The 14,393-nt window shown below is 41.9% G+C and overlaps 1 protein-coding gene across 1 annotated transcript; it reads right to left on the bottom strand.

Moving 5' to 3' along the window:
* Window positions 1-2,775: 2,775 nt before the first annotated feature.
* mfsd8l2 (major facilitator superfamily domain containing 8-like 2) lies at window positions 2,776-12,839 on the bottom strand. Its single transcript, XM_070974831.1, has 11 exons — window positions 12,764-12,839; window positions 12,378-12,563; window positions 11,393-11,455; window positions 11,163-11,282; window positions 10,841-10,920; window positions 10,109-10,391; window positions 7,700-7,773; window positions 7,021-7,234; window positions 5,909-6,031; window positions 5,655-5,785; window positions 2,776-4,575 (listed from the first exon to the last, which is right to left on the bottom strand). The coding sequence occupies exons 1-11, from the start codon at window positions 12,837-12,839 to the stop codon at window positions 4,495-4,497; spliced, it is 1,431 nt and encodes a 476-aa protein (XP_070830932.1). The 3' UTR covers window positions 2,776-4,494.
* Window positions 12,840-14,393: the final 1,554 nt, after the last annotated feature.

The raw sequence follows: 14,393 nt of genomic DNA, 5'->3' as shown, positions 1-14,393 counted from the left end.
ATTGCTAATGAATGTAGCCTTGGCCAGGAGGGGAAGTCATCAGGTGGTGCCCAAACTGTCAATGTTAACCACAACACTCTCCAACTCTCCAGCTGGAGGGTCAGTAGTGGTGGCCAAGTCGCTGGCCCTCTCCTCCAGGCTTCCAGCTAGTGTCCTCCCTCTTATGCCAGAGCCAACACGAAGCTCCCTCTGCAGCTTCTCCCAACCTTCAAACAGCGGTTTTCCTCTTGTGACCTGTCATCTACCATCAGACACTGCAACATTTGAGCTGGGAGTCCTCGACATCCGGCTTTCACTGTAAACAAGCAGGGTGTCCAACCCTTCTCCTGACCATCCTGGACAAGTGGCTGGCGCTTGGTTGTCTTTTTTCCTGCAGCTTCCTCACAGTCCTCTGTTAGTCAGTGGACTGTTAGTTCCAGCTGGATGATTTTCTTTCCCTCAGGAGATCACATGACAGTGTCCAGTGTCAGAGTAGTGGACAGTGTGTGTGTGGACAGATGTACATTAAAATAAAAACCATCAAATATGCTTCTTAAGAGATTCATCCACATGCTTTCATGTTTTTTCCAAAGTGTTATCTCGTGCTGTCTTGGATGTTCGTGTAGTAGATCAAACAGTGGCCTTGTGTACAAGAAAACATGATGAAGTACTCTCTGGGGTGCCCCCCCAGTGGAGAAAACATGACGCAGTGCCACATAAGCTGCCCTACACACTAAAATTAGTAGAATTTACAGTTGTACTTGAAAATATTTTACTTCAAATATTCACTATGAATGCATCCTAACTCTTTGGTGTCCCACTGAGTGCAGCTGGTGCCTTTTTGTTGTTTTTTTTTTCGCCCCTGCCCCTTAGACAGTCTGCCACTGTATGGGATGCCATTAGGGACAAAAAGACTTCGTGTTGTACCCCTCAACACTCCAGGATGAGTTGGATATGATAGTCTGTTACATGCAAGTTTTATCCTTGAATGTTGTGAGGTACAACAAAAAGCCCTTTTGTAGTTCAGCGTTCACACAAAAAAGCTCTGAACACTGAATAAGTGTTACAGCCACCAAGATATTTTTACACTCCACTGAGTAGCTAAAATAACTGCTCGTAGCTGAGTTCTTGTTCCTCAGCATGGCATGAAAACAGTTAGTATGTAGAAAGCAGACTGAGCCATTTATAGTCACATAGTAGTACAACGTGCCGATGCTTCCACTAAAGCTCTGCTGCACCTGAGAGTACGCAGGATTTCCACTCGCCAATTACGTAACATTATTTCATCTTTGACTTTTTACTGCCCCCCCTCATAAAAAACTCCATCTCCATAGCTACAAACTCTCGTCCATGCTTCACAGAAGTGATTGTTGGCTCCTGCATGAAATGGTTGTTCTGTGTATCTTTAAAATTTCATAGCATGTGCGTCTGTGCCTACCTTTGGTATATTTAACATAAAAGCCCAAGGCCTCTGACTTCTCTATTTATGTCCTTGGGGGGTTGTAGGCTGCTACAGGAGCTGAGTCAGAAGATGGTTGACTGCACAGATCCAGACAATCTAGTGTGTAAAAGCAGGATCATCTCAGTGTAGAGCACAAGTGGTTTGTCTCATGTTCACATGCCACTGTGAAAAAATTTTTATCAGTTTCTTTTTAATTATATACTGACAGAGTTAATGGAATTCATTTAAAGGCCCTAAAAACACTTTTTCTCAATCAGTTTTTTGCTATGAGTGATGGAATCTGACATGAAGACACTATTTTCAGCCAAAGTTTTTTTAGTAGGTTATGTTCTCAGTCCGGTCTGTCTGTCTGTCTGTCTGTCTGTCTGTCTGTCTGTCTGTCTGTCTGTCTGTCTGTCTGTCTGTCTGTCTGTCTGTCTGTCTGTCTGTCTGCAGGATTACTGCTATTATTTTCATGAAACTTAGAGGAAGAGTGTAGCATAGGCCAAGGAAGACACAATTCATTTTTGGAGGGGCTCTGAATCACCAAGCAAATGCACAAATTATTTTTCTTTTTTTTAACATTGTAAGGTGAGGCAGTTATCCTTTGCAGAATAAATGGCATGTATCTTAAAATTCAATCGATGGCAGTTAAGTTGAACAGTGACAAACCATAGTGTGGCTATGGAAACGTAATAAATACACACACATCGTGCGACTGTAATTCACATCCACATGTGAATTGTCCGCAATGAACTCAACCAGAGAGATTAAGATATTGAAATATTCAAACTTTACACTCCACGAGAACAAGCAATACTATTGACCGTGAAGAGCTGACAGCATGATTTGCATATGGTAGAGGAGTGGACGGTTGGCCTTGGAGGTCTGCGCTCCTTGCCCTTCTAGTTTTATATGTGCACTTCTCACTGGTTTGCAGCGGGCAGGGAGTGGTTTGAAAAAAGGCGATGACCCTTATGACTTTTTAACTGTTAAACTCTGCCAAAATAATACCTAAATGTAATACAACATGGTTTCTTCTTATTTAATCATGAATATTTATCCTACAGAGAAATAGCCTTCTTAAATTTGAAGCCAGGTTTTCAGGGGCTAAAGTCACCATCCATGTAATCACAATGTCCCTGGCTGGACTCCATCCAGGCACCTGTGCTCCATTACCTTACTCCTTAATATTCTGTCAGCTCTTTAGACTATATGAACGAGGAAGGCAAAAATACCAGAAATTAACCTTTGAAATGTAAAAAATGTAGCTCATGATTAGAATGTTTTTTTCCTGCTTGTGGGGCATCGAGCAGGAGAGAACACATGAGTCAAATGATGAGGCACATGGTGTTGACCTCTTGTTTTATTTTTGTAATTAAACCATTGGAATATTGATCTATATATTCAGATTCAGTAACATCATTTTACACTGCTGCCATATCACCAGCTTTTAAAAGCCAGCTATCACTGGCCACCACAAACTACTCGTCGTGTTTAAGCCAGTGGCAGCAATGTACCGGAATGAGAAAAAGTGCATATCGTTGTTCATGAATTCAAGAGAGGACTAATGTGTTGTTTCTTCTTCTAAAAGTTAGATTCTGGCTTTAATGAATGATTATAATACAATTAAAATGTTGATTTTTAACACTCAAACTTTGATAGATGCTTATTTCGCTGTGAAGATTGAATATCACAGAGCAGAACTAAAGATCTCAAGGCAAGTTTTCAGGGACTTACTGACTGAAATGGTCGTAGATATTTAGGTTGCTGTGTAGACATTTCTTTATAAACACAAGACGGCAGGAATCATGCTGAAAAAGTGAGATCGTTCAAAGAGAGTAAATTCAGGCTTGACCTGATTCTATGCACCCTGTTATCTCCCTTAAAATGTCAAGTATCTGAATACGCTGATCAGGGCATGAAAGTACTTATATATATTATGTCCTTGAGTCCTAGAGATTAGAATTTCCATTTTAGGCGAAAAGCCTCTGGAAAAGCCAAACATCACATGCTGAGTGTAGAAAACTGGAAAGGTTACCCAGCCTTATCTGCAATTATGCAAAAACACAGAGATTGGCCAAAGCCATGGTCATTGGTACAAAGGGAATGTAGATTGCCTTGATGTTGCTTACAGCATTCTCCTCTCAGATGCAGATGTGTAGCATACAGCACATCCTAGAGGAGAATATAGGAAAGAACAGCTGACTATCCACAAGTCACACCTTGTCATGTTTTGAATTATGAACACAGGCAATTAAATTTTAAATCTCCCCTATAGTAAAATGATAGAGAGGACTAATTAACAAGTACTTTTTAAATTTGGTTTTAATTCAGGAGCTTCTCATTTGCATATAAGATGTAGAGGAATAGTTTCAGATAGCATCTATCTGGTTTAGCCACATCCAAGCATTTGTATTTAATTTTAACACCAAAAACACAGTTTCACTTCAACACTACAAATCAATATGAAGAAATCTGTAACACTTCCTTCTCTCTGACCCTCTTCATCTATCAGCTACTCTGACATGGAGCTGCTAAGATGTTGACAACTCCACTTCTGCACCCATTGTGTCAACTGCTTCATTTTCATCGCAGTTTTTCTTTTCTTTTTGAGGAAGAGAGACGGGACAAGAAAAGAAAATTTGATACATGGGTCACATGGAGGAACCTGCTCTCTTATCTTTTCATCAACACCTGGGAATATAAATAGTTCAGTTTAAAAATAATGGCTTTCATCTTCAATTGCACCTCTGAATATTCAATATGAGAGCAATGGTGCCCCCTTGTGTAAAATATAATTAATAGTCTGATAGTGATGTGCACGCAAGGTAGATTCTAATCGAACCTGACAACAGAGAGATTGTGCAAAGCTTAAAAATGTACAGTATTTTTTTTTTAACTTGTTAAGTGTGATCACCTGTATGGCAGGCTCTGAGTTACAGTGTGTGTATTGAGCATTTTTATTTCACACTCATACAGTTTCCTCTGCAGTAAACTTGTATTGATTCTCTCAGAAGTGCAGGGCACTCCCGCTGTCCATCTTTAGCCTGCTCTTCAGACAGACTGCAGCTCTATCCTCCGCTGTCAGAGCTGTGAGCACACTGCACTGCCCTGGGCTCCATCAGCCGGTCGTAGGACAGCGCTGTCATAACCTGCAGAAATGTACAGCGTGATGTGGCTTTGGAGAATAGAGAGCACCAAGTAATAAGCAGAGGCTATCAAAGACATGCTGAGTTAAGGATTTTACTGGCAAGTAGCTGCTGTTTTTCAGTTCGGGTATGTGAGGAAAAAAAAATGCTTTTTTAAGCCACAGCTTTGAGTAGTTTCTAATGGGGAGGGTACATACAGGGAAGGGTAGAAAACAAGAAGCACTGAGTTAAAGCATTAACCATATCAATTCCAGCTCCTTGAGAGCATTAAAATCAAAACAATTGCTTTACAATTTGGGCAATGCATGTTTCAATTTCTTTGCAGAGAGTTAGAAGATTGATACCAATCTGATGTCTGCAGAATAACGAAGCTACAGCTAACAGCTGGTTAGCATAGCTTAGCAGGAGATGACTGCACACATAACTCTCTGTAAAACTACAAATTGCTATTTTTAAAGCTTGCTTTTAGTGTGGAACAAGCAAATTATTCCATGTTAATTAGTGACCTCTAGAGGTGCTAATAGGCAGATTTTAAAAACGAAGCTACAGCTAGGAGACACTTAGCTTAGCCAACAGACTGCAAATAGAGGGAGATGGTTACCATCATGTCTAAAGCTCATGAATTAACAAATTATATCTTGTTTCTTTAATCTGGTAACCCTTTAAAACTTGACATTTTTACTTTTTTGTTTTACACTTTTTGTATGGTATGTTGATATGTTTTGTATGTACAAACGAAATAGTGATTAGTGAGTAGTGGGTAGGTGAATTACCACACTAGTTGTTGCCCCCCGCTTCCAGTCTTTATGCTAAGCTAAGCTAACCAAATTTCTCAAATACTCTCTGCAAGAAAGAATGTGTCGGACACCTGCCATTTCCTCATTTTTGGTCTTGCAAAACTAAGCTAACCAGCAGCTTCAAATTTACTACACAATCATGACAGTGGTGTCAATCTTCTTATATCACTCTTTGCAAGAGAGAGAATAAGTATATTTCCCAAAATCTGATCTTTCTTTAATTAATCATGTCACCAATTTTCTGTGTCTGATGCTGTTAAATACTAAAATGAGCTGTATTCTTACTGTGATCATTATGAGGAGAGCGAGCATCATGCCCAGCATTATGTACAAATTATTGGTCAATCCTCCAGCCCACAAAGGACCCAGGATGGTGGCCAGGCCCCCAACTGAGCGTCTGACACCTTGACTGAATCCTGTTGGTGACGCATCGCAAAAGAAATAAAGGTTATTCCTTTATTCTGTTACAATATGGCTTTGTATAACTGTATCCTTGCGTCACATATGCTGAGGCAAAATGGCAAAAATGACTTGCCAACCTTGTGTTTTCTCTGCAGTGACTTTGGAGAAGAGAGACACCTGAGACACGGCCACAAAGGGAAGCCCCAGCAGCTGCAGAAACACTCCGATGATGAAGGCCGACAGCTCCCATCCATAACCACCTGGCAGGGATGGAAAGATAACATAAATGAGATGAATGGATTACTGAATTACAGTTGCTTGTCCCCAAATTACATGAAAGATATCATTAAACAATTACATTTACAGGCTGCAAACTAACACCGGCTCTCACACACCTAATTATGATATATTTCTATCCCTCTTAGCTATTATAGTTTAATATTTTGTGGCTGTTTATCGCTGATATGTAACGGTAATGATTCAAAGTGTGTGACAGATCATACTTCAGTTAGCCATCCTTTCTTCTCTCAGTTTTTAAGTTCCTTCCACAAATGGGTTGGCACCACCAGAGATAGCTCTATCTGAAAATGAAACCACTGCCAAGCTGGCAGCCACTACATTTTTGTTCTCTGCTGCTTTGCATCATGCACATGTTTGTGTGAATTTGTGCCCACTCAAACTGTTGGATGTTCCTGCATAAGCTGAACGTCTATAATCTCATAATCAAAATGCAATTTCAACAATTAAACATGTTTCGTTCGAGAAAAATTTGTTTTTCTTCAGGTATCTGCCTTTAAGGTTTTGTTTCTTTGTTTGGTTCTTTCAACTGTAACTGTAACAAATAGCAAACAAATGTAGGATATGCCTTAACAAATAGCATTTTTGTCTAATTAGATTACTGTAATCCATTTATATGTACTCAGGCACTCCCCGGCTCCAGCACCTGTCAGTTGTAATCAGAGCGATAAACGTGACAAGCTGCAACAGACGCAGGCCAACATGAACATACAGGATCCAGTTTGCCTGTATGATCTCCTGCTAGCCTGCCAGAGCCTGAGCGATATCATTTACAGAGCACATTCAATGCAGGCAGTGTGTAACCCAATATGGCTCCCTGTGCTCCACACACCAACACCAGTCTCTCTGAAAGGATTTGGCACAGAACATGAGGCATTTTTAAGACTGACTGTGCCTTTGCATGTATGTCTCTGCATTGTGTGTTTGTGTGTTTTCCTGGACAGGTTAGCACCTCGGGGGTTGCAAAGGAAGATGAGGCACCAGATACAGGCGGAGCAACAGATGACCAGGCCCACAGCCAGCACGGCGCGGTCCGCCACCTTCCTGCTCAGCCAGCGTACAAAGAAGAAGCCCAGGATGACCTCCACCCCGCACAGGCTGTACATCAGGCTGTTGGCCAGCTCGGCAAAGCTAAAGTAGCGCTGCGTCAGAGGAGTCACCATGGTCTGGGGATTTTTTAAAAAGATGTTGGCAAGGTCGGTCAGTTAGAAGAGGTGATTCAGTCAGAGGTAGTGGTGGAGATTCTTATGAGGGCTGGAATGATTACTTTTAAGTCCTTCAAAGGCTTCATTCAGTCCATATCAAAAGAGCTGCTCTGTTTTGATATTAAAATGGTTATATAATCCAGGTCAGCACTGTGTGACGATTCCACCACCACAGTTTAATGAGAGGAGAGAGGGCCTCTTCATATTTCATGTCTGGGACATAGAGATTTATTATTTGCACTTGATACATCAGTTTTACTTTGAGCGTTTAGCGATATTTGATTATTTTCCAAAGCAGCAGCACAGGTCTTTCCAGGTAAGGCTCAGATTGATGCGGTTTGGATGAAACTCAGGGTAAAATAGTGTGACATTGTGTGAAATGCTTGGAAACTCTGGCTGATGGATCTCAACGGTAGCTGCTCTCACCTCCAGCGCTGTCTGATTGAAGAGAGTGATGAACTGAGCCGTGAGGAGAACAACCACCTCCTCTCTCAGGAACTCTGCAGAGTGAAAGGCACAGAGATACACACTGAAAACCAGAGAAACCAAAGAGAAAATCATAAAACAAGCTCAAGTGGTACCATTAAAATTGAAAGTTTCAACTGGCAAGTTAGGTTGAGATAAAGAAGTTTAAAGAGAAAAGAAAACTTGGACTATCTGAAAGTAATCTTAAGACTGAAAGAGGCAGGCGTGACGAATCCTGGCTGGTTGGTCATGTTGATCCTCTAGTCCAACAAACAGTCTATTTCTTTTTCTTGAGATAAGTGGGAGCTCTGCTCTTTTTTTCTTATGTCCAAAACATGATAACACAAGAAAAAAAAAAAATCCAAATTTTATACTAGCTTTTCTTGGAACAAAAATTCCCTTATGGACTTGGTGGGGAGGAAAAATGAGCTGGGCTTGCTGCTAAATTTGGAAGTACTACATGCCAGATGGCTGGAGGAATGGCTTTATAGTACAGTGTGTGATCTACTATGGCTCAGCTCTCTCTGTTCTATGTTTTTACGATATCACTTTATTTACTACTACACATACAATATGTTCTGTATCTGTAGTGTATGTATTTAAAGCATGCATGTATTTTAATATATGTATGTGGACTTACAAGTTCTATAGCCTATTGTATATGTAGGTATGCTTAGGTTGATATGGGTTTAAACATTATCATGTGGGTTTAAAGGGCCTATCAAGAAATTTATTATTGCGCCTCCATAAAGATGGGGCACTTGGAAGAGCCCGAGATTTCCTAATCTTTGCTCCTGTCAAGCTCCAAAAACACCAGATCCTACAACTTCAATGATGCAACTTGATAAAATCTTTCATCAGAGGAAGAAACTGTTTCTTCAGATGTGGTATAATGGTTTTCTGACTGGAAAAATAGCGCCACCTACTGCTTATCTCAAAGAACCAGCTCCTAATGATCGCATAATGCATAATGCAAGTGGGTGGACACAAGCATTAATTCCTATTTTATTTAGCAAATTTTCTGAAAATTCAGCTCAAATTTACTCTGCATTTGGATGGACATCCAGCTGCAGACACCAGCAGCTTCCGCTTGGATGCATAGTGACAATTTGGCACCTGGTGGTTATGTTTTTATAGAGTCCTGCCCTCACACACTGTGCGCTGTTGGCTTGAAGCTACAGACCACTGGCCAAGGGTTGATGCCAAGAAGCATCCCGAACACGACAAGATAAGAAAATACAAGCATAGGGCAGGACCTCTGCAGATACACACTGTCACACACTTCTAGTGGGTCATAGGTGATGATGGAGAGGGATTATGTTTGTATGAGGCTAAAGGGGGTTTTTTTAGAGAAAGCCTACTTATTTTGCCTTTTAATCATTAAGAATTGTGAAAATATTTCTATTAATGCTAAATATTTTCCTTGTTCCAAAAGGAAAAATTGACAGGTTCTACTTGTGTTGCTTGTGATTCCCGACCCCAACCACAAATGAAAAGGTTTGATGAAAGAGAGTGAAAGATCTGTCTGGTTTTCAAAGATTCCTCAGTCATACAGAAAAAGCCGGGGAAGATCAATAATTCAGGAGAGCGAATACCAGACACACTGTAGCAACTAACACACACTCCTACAGAATGTGCTAGAGCTGCAGACGTCCTCCAGTTTTGCTCCCGAGTTTCTGCTGTTGTAGATTTTTCTTCAAAACAAAAAAATACAAACGGGGGAGAAAAAAGGAATCAATGAGAAGAATGTTGGCCACATCGCCAATTCTGTCTCCATTTCATCCACAAGTCAACCACAGCAAGCAAGTCAATAAAAAAGGAAGTCTGGTATCCATCCCTTTGCCACATCTTCAAAGACTGAGAGAATCAATAGAGGTTTGACACACACACACATACACACACACACACACACAGGCTAACAGAGTACAGAAAAGTTAATCAATAATGGCACACAATCACTGCTTGTATCCCATGTAAACTTACTATGACACTAATCCAGTAAGACACCTGACATCATATATATATACATACACATATATATACACTCCGACATAAACCACACACACACGCACACACACACACGCACACACACATGTCCAATCAATACACAGGGAATCTGATCCGACATGCCACACAGAATTCCTCAGAGAGACTTGGTGTGTGTGTGTGTGTGTGTGTGTGTGTGTGTGTGTGTGTGTGTGTGTGTGTGTGTGTGTGTGTGTGTGTGTGTGCGTGCATGCATGCAAGAAAATCAATAGAGCAGATACGCAACATGTGCATTGACAGTGACACCTCCTCCTACCTGAATCATAGAGCAGAGCACAGCTGACAATCATTGCTCCAGACAGGCAGTCAAACCCGCTCGCTCACCTCTGCTTACGCTGAAGTTTTTGAAGGGGTTCGAGACTGCCGAGACGCTGAGGACGGGCAGCGTCTCAGATGAGTCGGAGGTCTCAAGTTGGTCGGAGTGGACAGCTCTGTAGGTGTGCACTGGCTCCTCGTCGGACCCCATCAGTGGCACCTCCTCCTCATTTCCCTCCTCTTGTTTCATCTCCACCATCACTGCTCCCCCCTCTGAGCTGATGGGTGGTACATCCCAGTACATAGCCAGGACAACAAACTGGAGCAGCACCCACAACAGGCACATGAAGATCTGAGAGGAAGCAAGGACAAAAAGCGCAAAAAAAAAGATTCTTTTACAACATCAAAATCCTTGAAAACTACCAGGAGGGACAAAGCGTTTGATATGTGGAGGTTTTCAAAGTAACCTGGCACAGTGAAAAACAGAGACGTGCAGTGTCAAATTATCTGGAAAAATGAAAGTAGGCGTGTGGAGCTTTGGTATATCTCATTTAAGCTACATCCGTTCTACAGGTGTTTTATCCAGAGAGACTCATGAGATGGAAGTAGATCGATACAGGTCATTATGGGCCTGAGTATCACTGCAGGCATTTTGCATTCTTCTAACTCAGGAGGAGAACAAAGGGGAAAAATGCATGTGAGCCAGGAGGAGAGCAGAATGTATACTATTTCTAATGATTCTTTCTGTATTCATGAGGTTTTCGGGGAACCTTAGATTACTGATTATCTGGATGCTGTTACCCCGGGAGACGTGTATTTGTTCACAACAAAGGGCCCCAGTTTGAAATCACACAGCCGCAGGAACAGGTTGAACGCCGGCCCTGGAGAGACAAGAGGAAGGGCTTTAAAGAGGAGCTGGAATAAAAACAGAGGATGTGCGGAGACAGTAGCCTCCACCTCAGTGATTTTATTGAATGTCTCCTCCTCACAGTTGAAACTGAACATCAAAGAGGACATCACAAACTCCTTCCTGGTGTCTGATATTTCTGAGAAGACAGAGGAGGTGAAGAGAGGTGAGATGACACCCCTCTCTCTGCCGTAAGATGAAGGGGGAGAAACTGACCGACAAGGAGGCCGGCTTGTCGACAGGCCATGATGGCTGCAAAGATACCGGCGCGCTCCTCTGGCAGAGTGCTCCGAGTCAGGAAACCAAAGATGGAGGAGCCCGCTCCTGCGCCCACACCTGAGAGGAAAACAACGTTCTTCTGTTACACCTTCACAGCGTGCACGCACACTGATACAGGACATGCTCTGGGTGTTATTTCACCACGAGTGTGTGTTTGTGTGCGTCACCTGCTACAATACGACTGCATAACAACAGCCACTTTGAATATCCAAGAAAATACATGAAGTTACCTGAGAACAAATAAAAATGAATGAATTATTCTTAGGGACCAAAATGCGTTTCCAGTGTGAAATAAATGTTTGACATGAAGGTTGTCCAAGGTCATTTTTAATAATGCTGGCAGCATTGTCCAGACTGAAATACTTCAGCCAGTTGTATGAACTGGGATGAAATGTACAGACATTCAGAGAACGAAGCCTCATGACATGATCCCACGACTTTACCTCTAGTACCACCAGCAGGTTGGCATTTGTAATTTTGAGTTAAATTAGACCCATTGCAATAAAATGCAGCATGATTATGTCATAACTGAAACTTCTTCAATACTTTAGTTTCAGCCTCAGACGTACTCAGACAGATGTGTTTCGTGCTAATTAGCAAATGTTAGTATTCTAACACACTAAAATAAAATCCTGCTCCACATTAGCATGTTAGCATTGTCACTGTGAGCATGATAGAATGAATGCATTAACTTTTAGCTAGTATATAGTAATAGCAGCTAGCATGGCTGTAGACTCTCAGTCTTGTTATTTACTTTAGTTTTTGCCATTTTGTAGTGTTGGCCGAATGTCTCATCAGGATTATATTCTACACACTGAGCTCAAATTATACCCAGAATACATGTTAAAAGCAGTCTACAACTGAGAGGTAGCCACCATCGTGCCCTGCGCAGACAGGGGAAATGGCTAATTCAAAAATCTGCAGAATGAAAGGAATGACCTAATTTGACCTGATTTTTTTTTTTTTTTTTTTTTGAGTTTGCCATCTGAGACACTTTATAGTCCTCTATATAGAACTGAATAATGAATGAGTGAAGTATTTCTGACAAAGCCCTAAAATGAGCTACAGTTTGAGTTTCACACAGTCATGCCAGGGGCTTCAATAATCTGACTCTCTGTGACTTGAGATTCATCTTGCGTTTTGATTACTCACCGGCAATCTCGAAAAGATTGGAGAAAAGGATGATGGACTTTGTTGTTTTGCTCCGGTCGGACCACAACCCAAAAAGCGGGCCTGTGAGCAGCCCGCTCAGACTGAAGGCAGACAGACCCAGACCCAGGAAGTACGGAGGGGCCTCCAAAATCTGGAGATACGTCCATATTGTAGGCAGAATGACGGCTGAGACCACCAGAGAGGGATGAAGGAGGGAGATGTGTAAATGGCAAGCCTCATTTACCCATAGCCAAATACATTTCAGTTAAATCAGATGCTGAATCCTCTGTGATGTGTGCTTACAGCCAAAATGCCAGGCAGACTCTGCTCTAATGAGACCATTATCTCATGTCTTCAAGTCTATAAAGCTATCATAATGAACCTACCGTACTCAATGCCGCTCAGCATAAATATCAGCCCGATGGTAAGAAAAGTTAGATTCCTTTTTCGGTGATTATCCATTGTGCTTGGTGACTTGCCGCTTTTATACACCGACCTCTGTCTGCGTGTGTTGTTCAGAAATGTTGTTCAGTGGCATAATCAGATAACAGGAGACACTGTGAGTCCAATTACAACTGCTGGCCTGGATAATCAGAGGAATTTGTCTCACCATTGTACAAGGTCAGAACTTCACAGAGATGGAAAACAGCACTCGTACGAGTTTTCACCAAAAGAAGACGATTAGCGGGAGGGAAACCTAAAACACATCAAATCAGCTATAAAAACATTGTAGTCCAGTTTGAAAGGATCGCGGTCGTCTGCTTCCATGAGGCGTTTATGTTAAAGAAGAAATTCCGTTTGAGTCACATCTGCAGTGCAGCACCACACTGTGAGCCTCACGGTCAAGGCAATGTCTCGGGTTACCAGGTGAGGTAAAGTACACTGAGCTTTATACATTTTTAATCTTGTTTTCTTCACTTTCATCAAAAGCACTTGATTCTCCCACAACCCTGGGAAGAAATGCACCAGGCCCATCGGCCCCCTTGTAGGTTATAGATGTGAATAACTTTGCCATTTTACAAAGAGACTCCATTTACCAGTCTGCAAATACATCATACACAGCCATAAAAACATACAGGTAATAAAATATATCAGATAAACCAGGATTACATTCAGCAGAATATGAAGCCTTGCACCAGAACTTGTGATAAAAGGTTGAGGAAAATGTCCCAAAAAGTAACACTCCATTGTATTCAATACTGAATAAATTAGGTGTGACATCGTTGTCTGTTTTATTGAATGGCTGGTTCCATTTTCAAGCTGCTGTGGTGTTCTTGGCCTTGGGCTTGTAATATTAAACAGAGCTGTCACCGAGTTAATACCTCCATATGTTTTTCCAGCAACGCATGAATAATACAAAGACTTTCGATTGTTTGAATAGAACATAAAAACTCGCTCAGCATCTTGCTCTCATATCACAGTGTCAGGACACTCTCGGAGGTTTGGAGCTGAACAGGCCGACAGGATGATGAGGGCAGGATATCGCAGGATACGTGTTTGGGTCAGTATCTCTTCTGTATGTGTGTGGAAAGGTAGTTGATTTCGGCATTCAATTGCAATTTTACCATTTTCTCCTGTTCTTTTTTTCAAACTGACTTCATGGAGAAAGTGCACTCACCTGTGCACTGTCCCTTTCACTCTATGTTAAGAGCGAATAGGCAAGAAGGGGCTCACTCAGCTTCTCTGTGACAAATTGCTGCATGCAGCTGACTCTCACATGCCCACTGAGAGGCCATTAGCATCCTACCTGCCTTACCTGTGGTGGTTTCTATAGAAACACACATGAGGGTGGAAGGTGCTGCTGCGCTCACCTTTGAGCCTTGGTAAACAACAGGGAGTTCCCTGGTGAATAAACTGCACTAGTCCACTCAGTGAATCACTGCGCTGCATTGGAGCCTGTAGGAGATACGAGATGGTCATCTGCTGACAGGAGGACATTTGACTTTCAGATAGAGAGGAGCTTATTAGGTGGATATACATGCTTGGGATTGGGAGGTGGCTGAGATAGGAGTGGGC

This window comes from Chaetodon trifascialis, chromosome 11 (genome assembly GCF_039877785.1).
Source record: "Chaetodon trifascialis isolate fChaTrf1 chromosome 11, fChaTrf1.hap1, whole genome shotgun sequence".
Lineage (NCBI taxonomy): Eukaryota > Metazoa > Chordata > Actinopteri > Chaetodontiformes > Chaetodontidae > Chaetodon > Chaetodon trifascialis.
The sequence above is the reverse complement of the archived record's forward strand: the minus strand, read 5'-3'. Positions and strand labels throughout refer to the sequence as shown.

Bases quoted from the DNA above. Each gene is read 5' to 3' on its own strand.
- mfsd8l2 (XM_070974831.1), bottom strand. From the start codon at position 12,839: ATGGATAATCACCGAAAAAGGAATCTAACTTTTCTTACCATCGGGCTG. The intron at 11,456-12,377 runs GTGAGTAATCAA...ATTTGTTCTCAG, and splicing joins CAATCTTTTCGAGATTGCCG to GTAACTTCATGTATTTTCTT. The intron at 7,774-10,108 runs GTGAGCGAGCGG...TTCACTCTGCAG, and splicing joins AAACTTCAGCGTAAGCAGAG to AGTTCCTGAGAGAGGAGGTG.